This window comes from Octodon degus, unplaced genomic scaffold, assembly GCF_000260255.1.
Source record: "Octodon degus isolate 3935 unplaced genomic scaffold, OctDeg1.0 scaffold00019, whole genome shotgun sequence".
NCBI lineage: Eukaryota > Metazoa > Chordata > Mammalia > Rodentia > Octodontidae > Octodon > Octodon degus.
In genome coordinates this window covers 5,825,132-5,846,384 of record NW_004524595.1, presented here as the reverse complement: position 1 = coordinate 5,846,384, position 21,253 = coordinate 5,825,132, and the positions used below count along the sequence as shown (strand labels likewise).

At 37.5% G+C, this 21,253-nt stretch overlaps 1 protein-coding gene across 1 annotated transcript in view; it reads left to right on the top strand.

Moving 5' to 3' along the window:
- Selenoi (selenoprotein I) overlaps positions 1-20,637 on the top strand; it is a 37,197-nt gene extending 16,560 nt beyond the window's left edge. Inside the window, exons 3-10 of the mRNA XM_004649060.3 lie at positions 275-383; positions 3,010-3,084; positions 9,208-9,470; positions 10,850-10,958; positions 14,248-14,296; positions 17,412-17,592; positions 19,192-19,374; positions 20,518-20,637. Coding sequence (XP_004649117.3) covers positions 275-383; positions 3,010-3,084; positions 9,208-9,470; positions 10,850-10,958; positions 14,248-14,296; positions 17,412-17,592; positions 19,192-19,374; positions 20,518-20,616 — 1,068 coding nt within the window. The 3' untranslated portion in view covers positions 20,617-20,637. The remainder of the gene's footprint in view (positions 1-274; positions 384-3,009; positions 3,085-9,207; positions 9,471-10,849; positions 10,959-14,247; positions 14,297-17,411; positions 17,593-19,191; positions 19,375-20,517) is intronic.
- The last annotated feature ends 616 nt before the right edge of the window (positions 20,638-21,253 follow it).

The window sequence follows — 21,253 nt, the reverse complement described above, 5'->3', positions numbered from 1 at the left end:
AGTCTCTGTCAGTAGTTCAGGCTGGCCTTGAGCTCCTTATACAGCCCAGGCTGGCCTTGAATTTGTGATAATTTTCCTGCCTCAGACTCCAAAGAGGGAGAGGTTACAGGTGTGCATCATCACACCCAGGAAAATGCTTATTTATACTAACTGGGGATTATGATTTACTTTTTAATCTGTGTAACTCCTGCATATGATCTTTTATTATGATTTGAATTTAAGTTGTGTTTATCAAAGATTCCTTTAATTATTTTATAATTATTTTGAAAAATAGGCATTTCCTACTTGGCTGGCTCCGAATCTGATAACATTTTCTGGCTTTCTGCTGGTTGTGTTCAATTTTCTACTTATGGCATACTTTGATCCTGATTTTTATGCTTCAGGTAAGAATATTACCTTAATATTAAGTTTAAAATGTCTAAGTAGAGAAAAATGAGGTATAATCGGTTATCATTCTATTACATTGCTTATAGTTCTGAAAAGTTTTGGGCATTGTTATTTAAGATATCATAATTGTATATAAAAACTGTGTTGTGATTTTATAGTGTTATGTATGTTTCCATTAAGCTCTAGAAATATATTATCATTTTACGTATGGAGTTTAGATATGCTGTTTTAAAAGCAATGAAGTTTTGGCAAATGAATAATTAGATGTACATGAAGACAGATTTAGGATAGTAAAACTACCTGAAAATGTATACAACCTGAGCCTAACATACTTATCATCTAGGAATATCCCTTCTTCTTTTCCTGGAAGAAAAAATCCCCTTTCCTCTAAAGGGGACGTGTCTGTCTTTCCCTCTGTTCATTCCTTATTAGCCTCTAATGACTCCCAGTTTCCTCTAAATATAATTCGTAGACCTAAGTGTTCTAAACATTTTCACCAGTACTCATTTGTGGTGCATACTGATGATGTTCCTGTGGCAGGTTGGTACCTGTACACAGCACATCTTAATTCTTTCAACCCTGTACCTCAAATGTTGTTGATGTTGGCTTGCACTCTGTTGGAGAAGAGAGGATGGAGACCCTTGGGAGTTGGTGTCCAGCCCGTCCCCATGCCCTGCAGCATCCTCTCCCAACCCTGTTCCTTTGCTCTGCCACACCCAGCTCTTTCCCTGGCCACAGGAAACAGTCTGCAGTGTCTGGAGGAATGGTAGGAGGTAGGATTTACTGTTACTGCTCAGCCAGCTCACTGAACGGAAAAGAGTAGGAAGGTGGAGGCCAGGTAGTAGCTTTTGCCTTCAAGTTGGAGATTTGTTTTCTGATAAGAATACTTAATAGGTGACCCAACTGTCATGGTGCATACCTGTAGGCCCAGCACTTTGGAAGGCTAAAGAAGAGGAATTAAAGGTCAAGGCCAGCGTGCGCAACATAGTGAGTTTGAGGCTGCCCTGGACTACACAGTGAGATCCAGTTTCAGAAGAACAACAAAATCAAAACTTATAAACAATATAGTGAGGAGTCTTAGTATTATAGTTCATCTGTTTTGTGGGTCCAGCAGACTTTTGTGGCCTGACCTGGAGGAGTCAACAGCCATTGGCAGCATTGTTCTATAGGAAAACTTGGGAATTTCAATCACTTAGCACTTTTGATGTTATAGAAATTCTGAATATTGAAACTGCATATGCTGAATTTTTTCAGCTGAAACTTTGAGCTAAAACTTCTGATCATAGAGCAGAATGGACACTGAAGTCTTAAATACCAGGCAGAAGCATGAAAAGATCCTAAAGTATGATAAGAATAATCAGGGCCAGGGAGATAGTTCAATAGCTTAAGCACGCCTGCCTGGCAAGCACAAGGTCCTTTGACCTTTTACTTAAAAAAAAAAAAAAGAATAATCAGTAAAATTAAATTTTATTTTATTATGCATGGTTTTAGTTGTTGTTTTTGCGGTACCAGGGATTGAACTTAGGACCCTGCATTTGCCAAGCAAGTGCTTATTCTACTGAGCTATCTCCCTGTGTTATGAGGCTTTTTGTTAGTTTAGATTTTTAATTTTATATTTTAATCCTCAGAAAATACTAAAATATTTTTGTAGTTAGAAATATCTTCTCTGGCTAAATAAAATTATTATATCATTACATAGAGAAATAGTAATATGTAAAATATGTATATTTCTTCAAATCAGAACTTCAAGGACACATGAACCCTCAAGTCCCAGTACTCTTGGAAAATGCAAGACAGAAGTTAAATGATATATCCAAAGTTGCACTATTGATTGATTACAGAGGCAGCCTAGAACCTAGATGTCTAAATTCTCAGTTGTTTTATCAGAGGGGAAACTATCCAGACATTTTGGATGATCCTGAGGCTCAAATTATCTAGTTGAGGAGATCCATCTATAATCATACAATGAGAAAGTATAACATAAAGGCTCTGTTTTTACCAGTGGCTTTTCTGTTGCCAAGATAGAGTTCCTGATGTCTACAGTTCTGGGTAGTTTCAGTAGATTCAGTCCATGGTTCCAGGGCAGAAGCAGTGGTGAAAGAGCCTGGCAGCAATTTGCTCATGTCATGGTGGTTGGGAAGCAGAGAAAAGAGAAGCCAGGAAGAGCCTACATCCTTCCAAGTCACATCTAAAGTGACCCCACCTTCTGACCAGGCTCTGCCTCCAAATGGAAGACTTTTGTGGGTAATTTTAGATGTAAGCCATAACAATATGTGTTCATAGTATAATCGCAAACAATAAAAATTAGATTACATGTAGTCATGTTTATAAATTTTAAGAATGTGTTATTTTTCATTGAGAGCTGATAACTTATTTTCAAGTAAAGGAGAACACTTAGTTTTGACTTATAATAAAGGCTTGATACAAATACTTGATATAAATAAAGGGTTAAGCAGTTATATGTTTGGTTTGACAGTTTTTGATAAATTTTAGTTTAGTTCTGCATTCGGCATACATGCCAAATTTATGAATTTGTTAAAATCCTTCTCATTGGCAGGAAGTAGTATGATAAGAACTATTGCAGAAAGCCTATATTCAAACATCAGTTGCTTTCTTTTGCAGCTCCAGGTCACAGGCATGTACCTGACTGGGTTTGGATTGTAGTGGGCATCCTCAACTTTACAGCCTACACGCTAGGTAAGAAAGTATAAATACTGATACTATTTTTAAATTTTTCCCCTTTTTACTAGTGTATTTTCTTTGTTTCTTTGTTTCTTTATTATGCGTTGGTACAGGGTCTCACTATGCAGCTCAGAATCGTAGTGATCCTCTTGTTTCCAGCCTCCCCAGTGCTGGGATCACAGGCGTGCGCCACCACACCCAATTTCAGTGGCCAGCGCAGTGTACCCAGTGGTGGGGCTGGCCCAGCATGTGGTATCAGGAATGAACCCTGATCCCTGTGCTTGCCTAAGCAGGTGCTTAGTCCTCTTAGCTGTCTTGTCGGCTCTTTACTAATATATTTTAGCAATACATAATAAATACTTTCATTGTGGGGACTCAGTGCATATACATACCACATCTTAGTCCTTTTTACTTCTCCTTCCCTTTCAGTTCTTCTTGTCTTCCTCCATCTCTAGGTATCCTTCCAGTCTCTACGTAGTCTATTTTCCTGTCATTCTCTTTATACTTCAGATTTCTCATAGAAGAGTAACCATACAATATTTAACCTTGTGTCTAATTATTTTGCTCAGCATTATGATCTCAAGGTACATCCATTTTCCTACTCATAAATCATGTATCATTCTTTATGGCTGAGTAGTACCTCACTGTATATGTATCCCACATCTTTATGTGTTGATAAACCTACAGGCTGCTACCAGGATTTAGCAGTTAGGAGTTGCGCAGTATACATGGGTATGCATGTATCGTGAGCTGGGTCAAATAGGTTTTTTTTTTTTGTTATGTTTACATTTATACATATTTTTTATTTATAAATCTCTGTAGTGATTATACTACTTTACATTCCCACCAATAATATAGAAGAGTTCCTTCTTCTCATGACCTCATGAAGTGTGCTTTGGTCGTCGCGTTCTTGATGATGGCTGTTCTTTCTAGGGTTAGTGTTGCTTTCACTTACATATCTCTAATGTCAGAATTTTTTAATGCTGAATTTTTAAAAATGTACATATTGGCCATTTGTACTTCTTTTTTAAAGAGATATCCATCTATTTCAATTGCTTGGTTTTTAAAATTTATTTATTTATTTATTTTTATTTTTTGTGGAACTGGGGATTGAACTCTGGCCTCTGTGCTTGCCAGGCAAGTGCTTATTCCACTGAACCATCTCTCCAGCCCCGCTTGTTTTTTCTTTTTTGATTGTGACTTTTTTTTTGGGGGGGTGTCTAATTTTTTATTTCTTTCCATATTTTAGATATTAGTCCTCTATCTGAGGAATAGTTGGCAAAGATATTTTCCCATTCTCTAGGTTATTTGCTCTGCTCTGCATAGAAGCTTTTGAATTTGACGAAATTCCATTTGTTGATTCTTGGTGTTATTTCTTACATAGTTGGGGTTCTGTTCCTTGGCATAGGCATACTGTGTTTTCAAGAGTTTTCTTCTAGCAGATGAAATGTTTCTGTGTTAATATCTAGGTCTTTGATCCATCATGGAAACCAGTTCCATTTCCAAAAGAGGCACTCTTTCCTCCACCTCCGTTTTTGGTTCTTTGTGGAAAATCACATGATTGAATGTGCCTGGGTTTGTTTCTAAATCCTCAGTTCTGTTCTGTTGTCTCACGTGTCTCTCTTTCCCCACACATGCTGTTTTTATCACTGTAGTTTTGTCATATAACTTGAAATACAACTTGAACTAGGATCATGAGGCCTCCTATTCCTAGGTATTTAATTTTTCTTTTGAAGCTATGGTGAAAAGTAATGTTTTCCTGCTTTCTTTCTCAGTGGATTCATTATTGATGTACAGGAACACTATTGATTTTTGTGTATCAATTTCGTATTCCACTATTTTGCTGAATTTATTTATTCTAGGGGAATCTTTAGGTAGAGTTTTTTGACTCCTCTATGTGCAGGATTGTGTCATCTGTGAATAAGGAGAGTTTTCCTTTTCTCTTCAAATCCCTTTTGTTTCTTTTCTTGCCTGGTTGCTCTGACCATTCTCTCAAGTACCATATTAAACAGAGAGGTGATAGTGGACTTCCTTGTTGTCTTCCTGAAAATACCAATTTTAGTCAGTGGCTGGTTAATCAGCAAATACAGCCACCCAGTAAATTAGTATTTTCTCATCTGCCTCATTCTCTTCTAACGAGTTTATTAATATCTTGTTCAAATAGGTAAATATGATTTTTAATATATGAAAATATTGCCATTCATTACTTGGGATAAATAAGAGTTGTAAACCACTATTTATTTGTAGCTCAAATCTATCATATATATAGATATATCTATATATATCTTTTTTTTTTTTTTGGCAGAACCAGGGATTGAACTCAGGCCCTTGCACTTGCCAAGCAAGCACTTATTCTACCAAGATATCTCCCCGGCTATCCTACTATATTTTTGTAAAAAAGTTTTACTGGAACACAGCTACTGTACATTCATTCCTTTATACATTGTATGTGGCTCCTTCAATGCAATAAAGACAAAGTTGAATAGTTTGCAAGAGACCCATAAAGGTATGGACCACAGAGCCTAAAATATTTATTATCTGACCCTTAACACAAAAAATTTGCCAGCCTCTAGTAAGACATTTTTATCTAAGTTTGGGAATCAAAACTGAATGGAGAGGTAGATGCTGTCATAGAACACAGTGGGAAACCAAGCAGGTGAAAGAGGGTCTTGCTGTATATTCCAGGCTGGCCTTGAACTCACTGGGTAGCCCATATTGGCCTCACACTTGTGGCAGTCCTTCTGCCTTGGCCTCTGCAGTGCTCCCGAGGCATGCACCACTACACCTGGCTCTCCATACTTTTTAAAACCATCTGTCCTAATTAACATGCTAGAGTGAGGAACACCCTTGAGAGTGGTTGTCACTGTGTTCACTGCTAATCCCGAGTGTCTAGAGCAGTGCCTGAAACATAACAGACTCTCAAGTTTTTAAATGCAGGTAAAATAGGAGATGCTGACTTCAAGTTGCTTAGATTTTGTCTAATTAAAAAGACTCATTCTCACAAACCAGTATAGCTCCATATGTTAAATGCTAAGGTGGTGGAACTGGCCTGTAGTTTGGAGAAGGGAGAGAAGAATTAGGGGAAGCTGCAGTTACAAGTTACATATTTAGGTAGAGGCTTTTGTATATATGATAGTAATTGTTAGCAGATGTATAAATGCTGCTGGTGGACTTAGTTGCCAAGGACTGCTGCAAGGAAAAAGGAGAGTGGTGTGTGAGTTCTGCCTTCTGATGGCATGTCACACGAGCCTTTTACTGTACCTTGTAGTCTACCTGTTGTTTCATGTGCACAACTTTTTGGCAAAAATCCTGACCTAACACAAACTTTTTGTTGCAAAACCTGTTTTGAACTAACATGGAACAGTATAATTTTTATTCTTTATAGTGTGACCAGGCATCCACTTTGCTATAGAAATATCAATGTATTTGATCCCAGGTCTAAGTCCTGGGAGGGTTTAGGAGATGTCTTTCATTATATATATATATATATATATATATATATATATATGCAATACACCCTGAATTGCCTAAGGAAAAAAAAATTATCCCTGTGTTAAATTTATGAGAAGTAACTGGACACAGGACTTGTGTAGCTGGAATGGGCTCATTGAGAAAATTTACAAAACCTAATTAATATGTATTTCATGATTTTAATGTGATACAGCTATATGGGAGCCACACTGAACATAGGAAATCATTAAATCAGTGAACAGTGCAAAAGACTTTGAGGGGATAGTTCAGCTGTGAAAGGGTAGAAAATTTCCCAACCCTATGTAACAGGGATTTGCAGGGTTTGAGCAGGTGTTTGGGGATTTATCCTTTCATGTAATCTTTCAACAATATTATTAAGGCTGTCGTGCCATAGACTGAGCTGGGCAGTGAGGATGATACCATGGTGAGCAAGTATATACAGTTATTCCTCCTGCTCCCGAATGGGGTGGAACTCAGGGCCTTGTGCATGCTAGGACTCTATCCCTGAGCTACACCCTCAGCCTCTTTTCTTCCTATTTAACTAGTTTTGTTGTAAGTCTTTCTGTAGCAGTCTCTTCTGTTTCTTCCCTTAACATACGGTATTCTACTGTGCTTTTTTCATGGCTTTCTCTTTGTGTCATTCTGGTGGATCCTGATACTTAACATTCTTACTCCCATGATTCCCGTGTTTATATCTAAGCCCTCACTAATGTTCTGTGTAGCTAGTAAGAACTCCTGGATTGAGTTGCCTGGGATTAGCATGCGAGGAACCCAGCATGCCTTCAGTCACACTGCCTAAAATGATGCTCTTTCCCCTCCTCGCTTCTTGTTGCTGCTTCTGACTTTGAACACTGCTACTCTCTTAGTTATGCAGTCTAGAATCTTCAGAAATTGTCTTCTCTTTAGACCTTTCATTTCATTGCTTTTGCATCTTTTGCAGCATTCTCATTTTATTTTTATTTTATTTATTTATTTATTTTTTTTGCAGAACCAGGGGTTGAACTCAGGCGCTTGTGCTTGCCAGGCAAGCGCTTATTCTACTGAGCCACCTCCCTGGCCCCAACATTCTCATTTTAATTTTCTTAATGTTTTGCCTGCCCCCAGCTTTTATTCCCACTGCATTCCATCTCCATTTTATTGTGGCCTACTAATTATTCCTCCTCTTTCTGGCCTGGCATTCACAGTGATGTCATGTGCTTTTTTTTTTTTTTTTTTTTTTTTTTTTCCTGATACAGCGTTTGGGCTCCTAGTGATCTTCCTGTCTCAGCCTCCCCAGTGCTTGGGTATATGTGTGCACCATTAAGCCCAGTTCTGGGGCAGCTTGGAGTGCCTGGGTTTGAACTGGGGAGCAAACTCAGGACCTCATGCTTGACAGGCAGGTGCTTATGTCACCGAGCTATCTCCCCAGCCCCTTGTGCTTTTTTTTTTAAATCATTTACTTATCTGTTTATTTGGTACAGTGTCTTACTATGCAGCTTGGACTTGCAGTGATCCTCCTGACTCAGTTTCCCCAGTGCCAGGATTATAGGCATGTGCCATCATGCCCAGTTTTGGTGGCCTGCATGGTGTGCCTGGGGTTGTGGGGCTGGCACAGCATGCAGTACCGGCGATCAAACCCTGGTCCTTGAGCTTGCCAGGCAGGCACTGAGCTGTCTCCCCAGCCCTCATGAACATTTTTTTAAAGTATGGCTTTCACTCCTGTCAATCCCATATTCATGAAGCTTTTAGTAGCCTTTTTTAGACTCCCTAACACTTTTAAACTGTCTCAAACTTCTTCTCTAGCTGTTGGTATTTGTATTGCTGCCTTCATCTGGCTTCTAGTAAAACTACACTCCTTATGTTTTTTGAACATGTGGTATACTTTTCCATCTCAGTATTTATTACTGATGCCCCTCCCTCTTGAAATGGTGTACTTCTTTATCTCTTGCTTACTGAAATCCAACTCATTCTTTATGGCCTCTCTCAAATTTCATCTTGTCTTAAAAGCCATTCTAGGTTATCTTAGCCTGAAGCAACCCTCCTTGCCTTACATGAGGTGTTTTATGATTTGTAACACAACCATATCTTTATTATCTTAGTCCCTTTCTCAATTATAACTGCTCTGAGGGAACAAACTTAGTTTATTCCAAGATTCTTGTGTTTTTGCAGCACCAATAATAGTGTATTACATATGTTTAATGAATTTAGTTTTGTATTTGCTGAGCACCTACTATGTACATGTTTTGAAAGCACCTGAAGATATGAAAGCATTAGATTTGTGAAAAAATGACTAATTTCGCACAGGATGAAGTAGGTTGTGACTGAAGTTCTTTTGGGCCCTAGGGCAAGGAATTAGATAAGTTGGAATGAAAAGTTATTAAATGTTTAAAACTTTGTGGTTAGTAGAATGATCTGGTTGGGTTGTTTGGAAGAATTCAGAGTCCAGCTAGATATTTTTTTATGTCTAAAAATGACATCATTCAGCATGTTATAACATTTTGATTTTTAGATTGTACTTTAAAGAACTATACATTTTATTTCTGAAATTTCGAACTGTGAGAATTCAAGTTACGGTTTTTATAGTATGGGCTAATAACTATACTCAACAATTCTGTGATATACTGATTTGTTTTTTCCATTATATGGATATAGCTGTTGACCCTTTTTCATGGTGTGCTTTTATTATAGATGGCGTGGATGGAAAGCAAGCCCGGAGAACCAATTCTAGTACCCCATTAGGGGAGCTTTTTGATCATGGCTTGGATAGCTGGTCATGTGTTTACTTTGTTGTAACTGTGTATTCCATCTTTGGACGAGGATCAACTGGTGTCACTGTTTTTGTTCTTTATTTCCTGCTATGGGTAGTTTTGTTTTCTTTCATCCTGTCCCACTGGGAAAAGTATAACACAGGGATTCTTTTCCTGCCGTGGGGATATGACCTTAGCCAGGTGGTAAGTATGTGTTCTGTGTTATTTTATTTTTTATTTATTTATTTATTTTTTGTATTTTAGGGAAGGGTCTGCAGGGTGTTCAGGGTCTCACTACTAGATCAGACTTAGTGATCCACTTGTTTACAACCTCCCAAGAGCTGGGATTACAGGTGTGGGCCACCACACCCAGTCTCAATCACTGGTCTCAGCATGCCCCTGGACGGGGCTGGCAGGCAGGCCCAGGGATTGAATTCCCATCCCCTGTGCCTGCTGGCAGTCACTTTATCTGCTGAGCTATTCAGCCAGCCCTGTGTTAAATTTTTGACACTGCCATGATATTTTTTGAAAGTTTTTGTCATTTCTTCTTTATTGCCCTTTTGCCATTTTGATTATAACTGATGTGTACTTTTCAAAAAAAAAAAATTAAATTAAAAAAAAAAGTACTTATTCCTGCATATTTTCAAATATATATATTTAAAAAATAGGAAAATTATTTAATGAACCCTAGTGTATCCCTTACTTAGGCAGTTAGCAGCATGTGGCCTGACTGGTTTCATATCCCTCCTCCCTCACCCCTTTCCAGTTCTTTCAAAGGAAATGTGATAAATATTTTGCTGTTTCTCTCTTAGTGACTAGGGCTTCTTTTGGAAATAATCACAGCTGAGTGTGGTGATACATGCCTATAATCCCAGCACTTGGAAGGCTGACACAGGAGGATCACTGAGTTTGAGGCCAGGCTGGGCTGCATAAGCAAGTTCAAGACTAGCTTGCACTACATAGCAAGATCTTGTCTCAGCAAAAAAAACAAAACACAACAAAACAACCCCTCTCCCCCAAATATAATCATGATGTCATTATAACACGAAAATCTAATGGTTTCTTAATGCCATTAAAATTTCATTCATTTGAACTATGAATTTTTGCTTAAAAAAAAGACACTCATATATAATTACATTGTTGGGTTTTTTCTTCATTGCTAAATTTCAGTGAGTAGAAAGCTTTCTTTTACTTCAGTAGACTTGCTGTCAGCCCTTCCTGCCACTGAATCCCAAACACAATCCCATTGTGATGTCTTGCCCATGTGTACCTAAGCCCTCAGTAGCTAGGGGGTACTTGTTGAAGGAGGAGCTAGTTGAGTGGGCAAATTGGATCATCTTCTGACTTAATGCCTTCTACCAGTTCCAGATGATAACCTGTAGAAGTCAATAGAAGTTAATTATTTTATGGTATTGTTGACAGAGAAAAAGAGGACAAGACTTGTGACATACCAAATTTTAAAAATATTTATTGTGTTTACTAAAACTGTATGACTAGACTTAATGTTGTATAAAGCCCTGTTGGCTCCCTGGCCTCTTTAGTTGTTAATGCCTCTGTGTGCTTTTGTCTCTTTTTCCTTCCAGACTATTTCTTTTGTCTACATAGTGACTGCTGTTGTAGGAGTTGAGGCCTGGTATGAACCTTTCCTGTTTAATTTCTTATATAGAGACCTATTCACTGCAATGATTATTGGTAAGAAGCTCCATGTCAAAGCCTGTTTTAACCATCACTTTGTTATCAAAAGCCCATGTTTGACTATGACAAGTAACAGCACTCCTGTCCCTGCCTTCCAGCAAGCAGAATAATTCTACAACTATATAAGATTTAAATATTAAAGAAAATAAAGTTTCTTTGTTTTGATTTTTGTGTAGCACCAAACTTTTTCTAATCAGAGGAAAATGCCAAAACAGGTCAGTCAGGTCTTGGAAAGTAATCATTCTCCTTAACCTAGACTAAAGTGGACTATCCACATTTAAGTGGGCAGCTGGTGTAGATTTTACTGAAAGGTATTAGTAAGGTATGAGTATTGTGTGAAGTAGAAAGTTGAAATGTAAAGATTAATCTAGCCACTTCAGAAATTAAGCCTCTTCCTCTCAGCCTGTCACTTTCCAGTGAGGGCTAAATGTTTTTTATAGGGTGATATTTCCTTTTGATTTTAGCTCAAGTAGATTATCTGTAGGGTAATTGAGTGTAAGACAGTGTCAGAGGTATAGATGGAAGTAAAGAGGAATGCAGTTTATTTTTTGACTATAGGAGGACTTTATAGCAGTAAAAAGCATGCATGTAGGCTATTGCTATAATGTAATCATTTGACTGCTTTTTACTTACCTAAAAAAGAGCCCTCTCTCTTTCTGTTGGTGAACTATGGTAGTGGAATGGAATTAGACTGCTAAAAACTGTTTGTAGTAGGCACATAGTTCCTATATTTTGGAAGTCTGAAAGTATATATTTTGGTTTTCAGAGGATTAGTGGTTTGGGCATTTTTCAATGACTCAGGACTATGCATTTTAGAAATTACCCTGCCTGTAATATATTCTGGAAAAGTTCATTTTGGTATCTGTATAAACTATTATTTCTTTACCTTGAAAAGGTTAGTTTTTTCTACTACCATGTAACAAATCTTGATTTTAACAGCATGTCCTATGGTAGGTTTGCTACATTTTACATCCATTTGTTAAAGATAAAATGTAAAAATATGTGCGAATATATGAGTGTGGTTTTGAATGCTAATTGAACTCTTTAATAAGACACTTTTTTTTTGTAACTTACAAATACATTTTCTCTAAGTAAAAAACTCACTTGTTTCTAAACAGAGATGAAGCAGCTTTTCCAGCGCTAGATCCAAATAGGTACCAGTCAGTAGAAGAGCCGTTGAGCCTATGCCAGTTAGTCGCAGAGTGGCTGAACCCTCAGTGTGAGGAGAGGATAAAAGGTTGGCCGTAGGTGAACGGCTTGTTATGGAAGGTTGCCGTCTTTGGATGGAACAGACAGGCTATGACGGTGGAAAACAGTATTCAGTCTCTACTTCTTTTTTGTTATGAAAAGTAATTAAATGTCTGCATTATTTTTTGTGCTTTTATGTGTCGTTTTTGTGTTTTTATGTAATAGATCCCTATGTGTCAGCACTTAGCATTAACAGTTTTCATTACGTGTGCCAATCTCGTTTCAAATGTACCACTTCTAATCTGGGTTATTTTATGCCAGGTAAAATACTTTCCACAAGCTGAACATTTCTACTATACTTCATTCCTTTTTGTATATCTGTCTTAGTGTATGTTTTTTTTTTTTTTTTTTTTCTGGAAGTTTGAAAGAATTCTTTTAGAATGGTAGCAATACACTCTTTGTGTTTATGTGCAAATATCTTGATTTTTGCCTTTTTTGCCCCAGCTTAGAAGTGTCATTCTAATGTCTTCTGACATCCATTATTTCTGAATCAGCTCATATATGCTTGTCACCCTATATGTAAAATATTATTTTTCTTTCCTGCTTTCAAGGTTCTCTTTTTAAAACCTTTGGATCTCAGAAATGTGATTACGATAGGGTCAGGCCTGGTTTTCTTTCTGTTTGTTGAGCATGTGAGCTGTGCTGAAGCTGTACGTTCATATTTTTGACTGGGAAGTTTTCAGCCACACTTAGTTTTTCAGATTTGTTATGCCTCTTCCACTTTTTTTCTCTTCTACGATATTAGATTTACTTCCTGTGTCCTGTGGATAATTTTCTGAGGCTTTATTAAGGTTTTCTTTACTCTTGTTTTTAACTTATTCTTTGTATTAGATGATTTCTGTTCATGTGTCTTTAATTTATTGCTTTCTTCTGTCATTGGCAATCTCGTGTTGAGCCTGGCTAGTAAAACTGTCAATGAAGTTTTCATACTTTTCAGCTCTAAAATTTCCTTTTTTTTTTAAAGAAAAATGTATTTAATACAGGGTCTACAGGGTCTCATTACATGGATCACACTCGTAGTGATCCTCCTGTTCTCAGTCTCCCAAGTGCTGGAATTATAGGTGCACACCACCATACCCAGTCTCAGTTGCTGTCTCAGTATACCCCAGGGGCAGGGCTAGCACGGCACACTGGAGATCTAATCCTGGTCCCTGCATCTGACTAAGCAGGAGCTTTAATCTGCTGAGTTATCTGACTGGCCCTAAAATTTCCATTTAGTTCTATTTTCTTTTTCTGTGGTCAGATTCTCCATCTGTTTGTTCATTATCACCATATTTTCCTTTAGTTCTTTGAACATCTTAGAAATATATTTTATAGTTTGTCAAATTCAACAGTTTGTGATGATTGCTATACTGGTTTTTGCATATCTAGCAATTTTGTTGAAACTAGACATTGTCGTTGTATTCTGGGGTACAGCTCAGTGGTAGAGTGCTTGCCTCGCTTGTGTGAGGCCCTAGGTTTTGCTCCCAACACCTTGTGAAAGAAATGGATAATAGACAGAGACAATATGTATACAGATTGGGAAGACCATACGTGGAGGTAGGATAGGAAGGGGAGAGATTGAAAGGGATGTTAAGGACGTTAAAAAGTATAAATAGGAAACATAGGCTGCATTTCTCCCTCCAGTAGCTTATACTTACTTGATTTATTGTATAGTAGGAAGTATTCCAAGTGTCTTCATATGTAGTGATTTATTTAATTTTAGAATTCTGTGGGGGTGGTACTACTAGTTTCTCTATTTTGTAAATGAGGAAACTGAACAGTGAAAAGTTTGATTTGCCTAAAATCACATAACCAGTATATGCTGCAAGCAAAACTGAGGTCCAGACTGTCTCCTTGAGCCTGCGCTCTGACAGTCAGACTGTATTGCCACTCTTCCAGTTGTGATACTGTTTAGAAATGTGTTTGGTTTTATTACAGGTATAAAGGTGAACCTGAGAATTATTGGATTTAAAAACATTGAGTATTTTGTGTGGATTCAATTATTATAATGTAATCATTTGACTGCTTTGTGGTAATTGGAATATTCTTTCCTTAGGTTGTGCAGTATGTGTAACTCTCCCAATGAGTTTCTTAAATTTTTACAGGTAAGTACTTTAATAGGGCAAAAAGTATGCCCACCCCCCCTTTAGCAACTATTACTTTGTTGAATTTAAGGTTCTATTTTCCTTTGGCATCTGGACATTTTGAAAAGGTCCTAAAACCAGTATCTTGAATCTAAAATGAATTTAGGATAATTTAGAGTATCTGTGATAGTTTAATGTTGTCAACTCAATCATATCTGACAGCTAGGCCTTTTGTTGTAGTTTTGGGTTCACTGATTCTCATTCGTCACTCTTACCAGTGAATGTACCTCCGAGGAGGCAGTATTTTTCTACTGGGTATTGATGGTTCCCTTTTGTTTTGTAAAGTGATTATATGTGGCTGACGGTGTGTAGTTCCGTGCCTTTGCTGACTCTTGTGGAATAGCAGTTCCATGGCAGTTCCTGGCTTTGGGGAAGAAGGGCTTTGGAGGGGGCAGGAGGCTGTGCTTCATACCTCTGACCTATGCATGCCTCCACTTTTTCACTCCAAGTATTTACTGTGACTTGAGTAGATTTTGTTCTTGCCTTGTTTAATAATTTGACTGCCTTTTTTTCTGCTATTGTTTCTTCTAGTTGAGACACTTTTCTTGTACTTTGTACTTTGTCTTTGAGCTCAGATCTAGTTCAGAGAATCTTAGCCCATGGCAGCCAAGCTCTGTGAATCTGTCATATTTATTGCAGTCATATTCATTTATTCATAGAGGCCATAAGGTGTAAAGCTTGAAAGCTTTAGAAATTGTGTCATTTCCTCCTTATCTTACAATTGTAAGGTGTTTTTGTTTGTTTGTTTTTTTAAATGTATTTAGTACAAAGTCTACAGGGTCTCACTACAAGGTCTACAGGGTCTCACTATGTAGATCCGGACTCGTAGTGATCCTCCTGTTTTTAGCCTCCAGGCACGCACCACCATGCCCACTCTCGATCACCATCTCAGTGCGCCCCAAGGACAGGGGGCCCAACACGGCTTGTGGTACCAAGCCAGGGATTGAACCCTGGTCCCTGCACTCTGCAATTGTAAGGTTTTGATTGGGCAATATATTGGGACTCTTTTCAGGTGAACAAATGTATGAAATACTGTTTTTTCCCCCTGAGAAATCAACAGAAATTAGCTTTATTTGATGAGGACTTTAAAATGACACTCTTAACTATGCTTTAAATGAGAAAGCGCTAAAAGATGTCATGGAAACAATGTATGAAGCAAATGGGAAATCATTAAAAAGAAATCATAGAGAATCAAATCAAACAGAAATATGAATAAAACTTGAAAGCATCATGCTAAGTACAATAAGCCAGGACAAAAGGACAAAAGGCTTGTGATTCCACCTATATGAAGTACCTAGAATAGACAAATTCATAGCTAGTAAGCAGAATGGAAGTTGTCATTGATCTGGGATAGGATAAATGGAGAGTTATTATTTAATAAATACAGATCATACCTTCTTAGTTTTTTTCTGTTCCTCCTTAGCCACAGACTTAGGTATCTTCTTTGCTCTATTTTTTATATAATAAAATAGGTATGAGTTACAATTTTTAGCTATAGTTCATGATTCAGTAGTATTGAGTACATTCACAATTGTGTGTAGCCATCACCACCATTTCCACAACTTTTCTAGCACTTAAAGCAGGAAACATGGGACTGAGGAGGCAGCTTGGTGGCATAAATGCCTGCCTGGCAAGCACAAGGACCTGAGTTTGAACCCCAGTACTGCACACTGTGTCAGAACCCCAGGTGCTCTGTGCAGGCCCCAAAACTGCGTGTGGTGGAGCACGCCTGTAATTGCAGTGCTGGGGAGGCTGAGACAGGATCACTGTGAATCAACTGGGTATAGAGACACTGTATCAGAAAAGGAAACACAGTGGCTTCTTTTGTACTTAGAGTTACCAAGATTTGATAATGGCAGTCTCACTTCAGTCTTTTGTGTGAGTTAATACTGTAAATTCTGTACCTCTTTTTTTTTTTTTTTTTTTAAATTGTAGTGGAAGTATGAGATACTACTGTGCTAGGTTTTGTTGTTCTGCTTAAGGATGTTCTCATTGTGTAGTTTAGGCTGGCTTTGAATTTGCTTTGTAGCCTGACTGGCCTTGAACTCATGGCACTCCTATTGCCTCAGCCTGGGATTACAGGTGTGTGCCACAAGTGGCTTGTTTTGCTTGTTAAAGAAAAAAAATTTGGCTCCCAGTTTTGGAGGTTTCAAGGTATGCGTGGTTGGCCCATTACATGCGGGCGTGTGGTGCAGGGCTCAGGAGGTAGAGTGCAGCAGCTCACTGCATGACAGCTGCGAAAAGCAGAAAGAGGAAGGAGCAGGGGCCCCATAGTCTCTTCAGGGCAGGAGATGTCCTGATGACAGCAAGACTTTACAGTAAGCGCCGCCTCGAAAGGGTCCACTAACTCCAAGTTGTTCCATAGGCTGGATGGACACTGAACTTTGAATACATGAAATTAGGGAGGACTTGTCACTCTGTTGATATTTAATGTCTGTTTTGTTTTCTTATTAGACTATTTCGTAGAACAAAAACAAAGTTTGTTTATGTGATCTGGGGATTGAAACTAGGGCCTTTATACTGAGCTGTATCTTTAACTCTTTTTATTTTGAGGGGCAAAGTCTTGCTAAGTTGCCCAGGCTGAGCTTGAATTTGTGGTCCTGCCTCAGCCTCCCAGAGTGCTTGGATTACATAGATGTGTATCACCATGCATACCTTATCTTTATGCTACACTTGATAATTTGGTTTAAAGAAGGAAAAATAGGCAAGGGTAAGAATTTTCAGTCTTAACCTTGGTTCTAATTCATTGACAAGTTATGTAGTTTAGAATCTCTCATCTTCACTTGCTGTACCTGTAAAGTAGCGTTAATATTGTTGGTTCTGCCGGGCATGGTGATGTGCTTGTGTAATTGTAGTACTCAGTAAGTTGAGACAGGAGGATTGCTGTGAGTTTGAGGCCAGCTTGGGCTTTGTAGTGAGACACTGCCTCAAAATCAAACAAACAAAAATATTATTGATTTGACCTATGCCATAAGATTATTGTGAGTATAAACAAATGTAAAAGTAATTTGGAAATGACAAGCTACAAGTATTACATATAATAATGTTCTTTGTATTACTTGATTCTTTTTTTCAGAAGCTATAAAAATAACACCTTGAAACACAGTTCAGTCTATGAAGTTATGGTTCCCTTCTTTTCTCCATGTTTGCTCTTCATTTTGTCTACAGCCTGGATCCTCTGGTCACCTTCAAATATTCTAGAGATACATCCTAGAATATTCTACTTTATGGTTGGAACAGCCTTTGCCAACATCACAGTAAGATTTTTTTCTTTAAAAAAGACCATGTGTATTAGGGATATATGACAGTTTGATAATTTGAGAACTCTTTTAGTATACTAGAATAAGATTTTAAAATCACAAATTTGAAAGAAAATTTAAAAATCTCACAGAACAAGCTGAGAATTATTTTTATTAGCTTATTTTTGCATAATAAGAATCAATTGAACCCAGGTTCAATTGAACCCAGGTAGTAAGAATTGAGCCCAGGTCCTCTAGCATGTAGAAAAGTACTTTACAACTGAGCTACACTCCCAGTCCCTTGAGAATTACTTCATTTCTGTCCTTTGAAACCAGACTGCTTTTATGAAATTATGGCATACTTAAATATCCCTATGAATTAGTCCTAGGACAATTTAGATTATCTTCAGAGTAAATATTGTTAACAGTATAGTTGGAATGACTATACTTGTAATGATTTCTTTAGGAGCTTTGGTAATGGACTGGGTATTGAACCAAGGGCTTTAGGCATGCCTGGCATTGCTAAATTGGCCAGACTAGCCTCCAATGTGGAATCTTTCTACCACAGCCTCCAGAATGGCAGAGGTAACAGGCATGTGCTGCCATGTCCTGCTTGAAAGGGATATTAGAGAAAAACACAAAGCAGCTGATATGGGGATTAATAATATGAAATAGAAACTTTGTAATGAATGTATCTTCTTTTGTTTCTCTGTTTTTGAGACAGGGTCTTGCCAAGCGGTCAAGGCTGCCCTTGGTCCTCCTGCATGGTCTCCTGATTGCTGGGGATACAGGCGTGTTCCACCATGCCTGTCTCACATATTTTTTAAAAATTAATTTTAGTGTTGTTGCCAGAAAACAGCACAAGAAGGAATGATTAGAAGCTGAGAAAGGACCTGGTCATCCTGAGAGCCAGAAAGGCTGTGCTCTTTATTAGGCCAGGTCCTTCAGAGTTCTTGACTTGTAACTTTGTCAGAGTCTGTTTCCGTTCTTCAGTGCATTTAATATTCTAGTTCCTACTGACTGGGTCTGTTTAAAAGTGGAAAATGACTCTGGAGTGTGGCTCAGTGGTAGAATTGCCTAGCGTATGCAACTCCCTAGGTTCACTGAGTACTTCAAAAATCGTTGGATATACAGATTTGAAAGCACCAATGCATAGTATAAAAATTATCTCTGGAAGAGTAAAAGTGTATCTGAGTAAAGAACAGAAAATAAAGGGAGCTAGAGAGATTTTAAAGTGTCAATTATGGACATATTGCTATATTGGCAGTAGCATCCTCTTCATTGCTGTGAAGAAATTTAGTTGTGTGGAGATAATAGGATATTTTACATTTTTTCTCATGTATCACAGAATCTTGAAATTGGCAGAAAGTTCTTTTATCTAAATTGTCATGACCCAGTGGAAGAATGCCTTCTATCGCATCCTTACTAAATTATTTTCTAGTCTCTTCAGACAAAGTCAGAGGGCAGGGAGGTGGGGTCCCTGATCCTGTTGAGAACCACTGAACTCAGGTAATGTAACATGTTGGCTCAAGGTCTTGAATACTTTCTAAATGTTAGAGTGAGTAGTTTTGGATATGCTTTGCTAATTAAACATTTTTCTTTCTTTTGTAAACCCAGTGTCAGTTGATTGTTTGTCAGATGAGCAGCACAAGGTGCTCAGCTTTGAATTGGTTGCTGGTTCCTCTCTTCTTGGTTGTCATGGCAGTGAACTTAGGAGTAGCCTCTTACCTTGAGAGTGTTCTCCTGTATATGCTAACAGCTGCTTTCACCCTGGCCCATATCCACTATGGTGTATGCGTGGTGAGTAAGCTCAAGCAAAACTAGTTTCATTTGTTTCTTGCAAGTGGGAAGGAGGTAATAGATTACAAAAGAAAGTTATCTAAATGTAATACCTGTAAGAATTTTGAGATTGTTTTTCTAATTATGTTATGGAAACAAATGATGCTAAAGCTAGATAATTATGGGGAGTTAGTACTTATTTTAAGTGGATTTTAAGTTATTTTCTTGTTGATTAGAATTGTAAACACTTTTTAATTATGTGGGACTGGATAATCTTATTTGTTATCCAATTCTTCTCTTTAGCTATAAGGATATTGTTATGGCACATTAACTTAATTTATAAAGAAATTGCTTTAGTATCATTTCCTTCCCTGCAGTGTAATAAGGAAGGTTAGAATTTCAGATTAAGGGAAGGCTTTTATATTATTTGAGATTTTACTTCTCGCTCAGCAGAAACTCTTAAGTTTTAATCAGAAGGTGAAATTTCCTAGACCACACAAAACATTCACTTAAACTACTGAAATAGAAACAGTAATAAGTGTCAAGTGGAATCTGTCTTTTTAAAAAAAAAAAAAAAATTATTTTAATTTTTTTAATAGATTACAAATTGAAAATAAATTATTTACAAACCTAAATGAATATAGCAATAAAAATTGTCCAAAATAAAAATGAAGAAAGAATTTACAGATCAGTCATCAAGTGGCATCTCTTACTGGCACATAACTAAGTTCTTGACTCCCCAGTAGAGCTCCCTTACCCCAATCCATCTTCTCCACATTGACACATCTAGTTCTAGACTATTTCACTAGCATTGGGAATGATTGTTTAGAATTGTTTCAACAAGCTGAATATTGAATCTAACTTACAAATTAGATATTACAGGAGGTTTTCAATAGATTTGAATGCGAATATTTTTGGTCTAGCAGACTCTGGAAAGATTAGACTTTAGAGTTAGGCAGAGCTTAACTCTCCCAAAGTAGTTCCAGTATTGCCATTTATCTAGTTGTCTAGCTTTTTAGCTGTTCTAATCCAGCAGACCTCTTCATTATTTTGGGTGATTTTTGCTGTGTCAATAAATTGTTGTTTCCAGAGAGTGAATTCTTTATGCTTTAAAAAGTAGTAAGGTCCATGTTTGTCACTGTATTGTGTTCTGGTTTTCCATAGGTTAAGCAGCTAAGTAGCCATTTTCAGATTTACCCCTTCTCATTGAGGAAACCAAACTCAGATTGACTAGGAATGGAAGAAAAGAATATTGGCCTGTAATCTTCAGGAAGAAGTACTGTAAATAGATGTGTGTAAATATTTCATCCATCACCATTGAACTAATCTGGTCTGTGTGACAGACATGGGATCTCAGTTTACGTGGTACTTGGACAACAGGATGAAACATGGCCTGAACTTCTGGAATTTTGGACCTTCTAACTCCCAGCTTATTTAATTTTACTGTTTTTATAAAACCATGTGACATTTTGGTTAAGTGTAATGTACATGCATGAGATCAGCAGACATGTTCCTGGTGATTTTAATCTCATGAGTCCATAATGTTTTGGCTTATAAAGTTAAGTATGCTTTATTTTCATTTTTAAAACCCAAAATTGGTTTAGAAACTAGTAATACTCAGAAAAATTACAGTTTGTTTTCATATTTGATATTTTATGACAGGTCTTTAGCTATGGTAATTATCAGTAGCCCAAATCTAATATAGGAAAAGATAAAAACAAGTCACTTTTCAGCTGGAGATGCCAATGATTACAGAGCAATATACAGTTGCCAAATCTGTTTCTCTTTCCTGTGCAAATGCCTTTGTCCTTACCTGGTAGGAGAGATTGCCTAGTATTCTGGGTCTCTTAATTATGGAACAGATCTTGATGAAAGGTTTAGTTTGCTTTTAAAGAGAAAT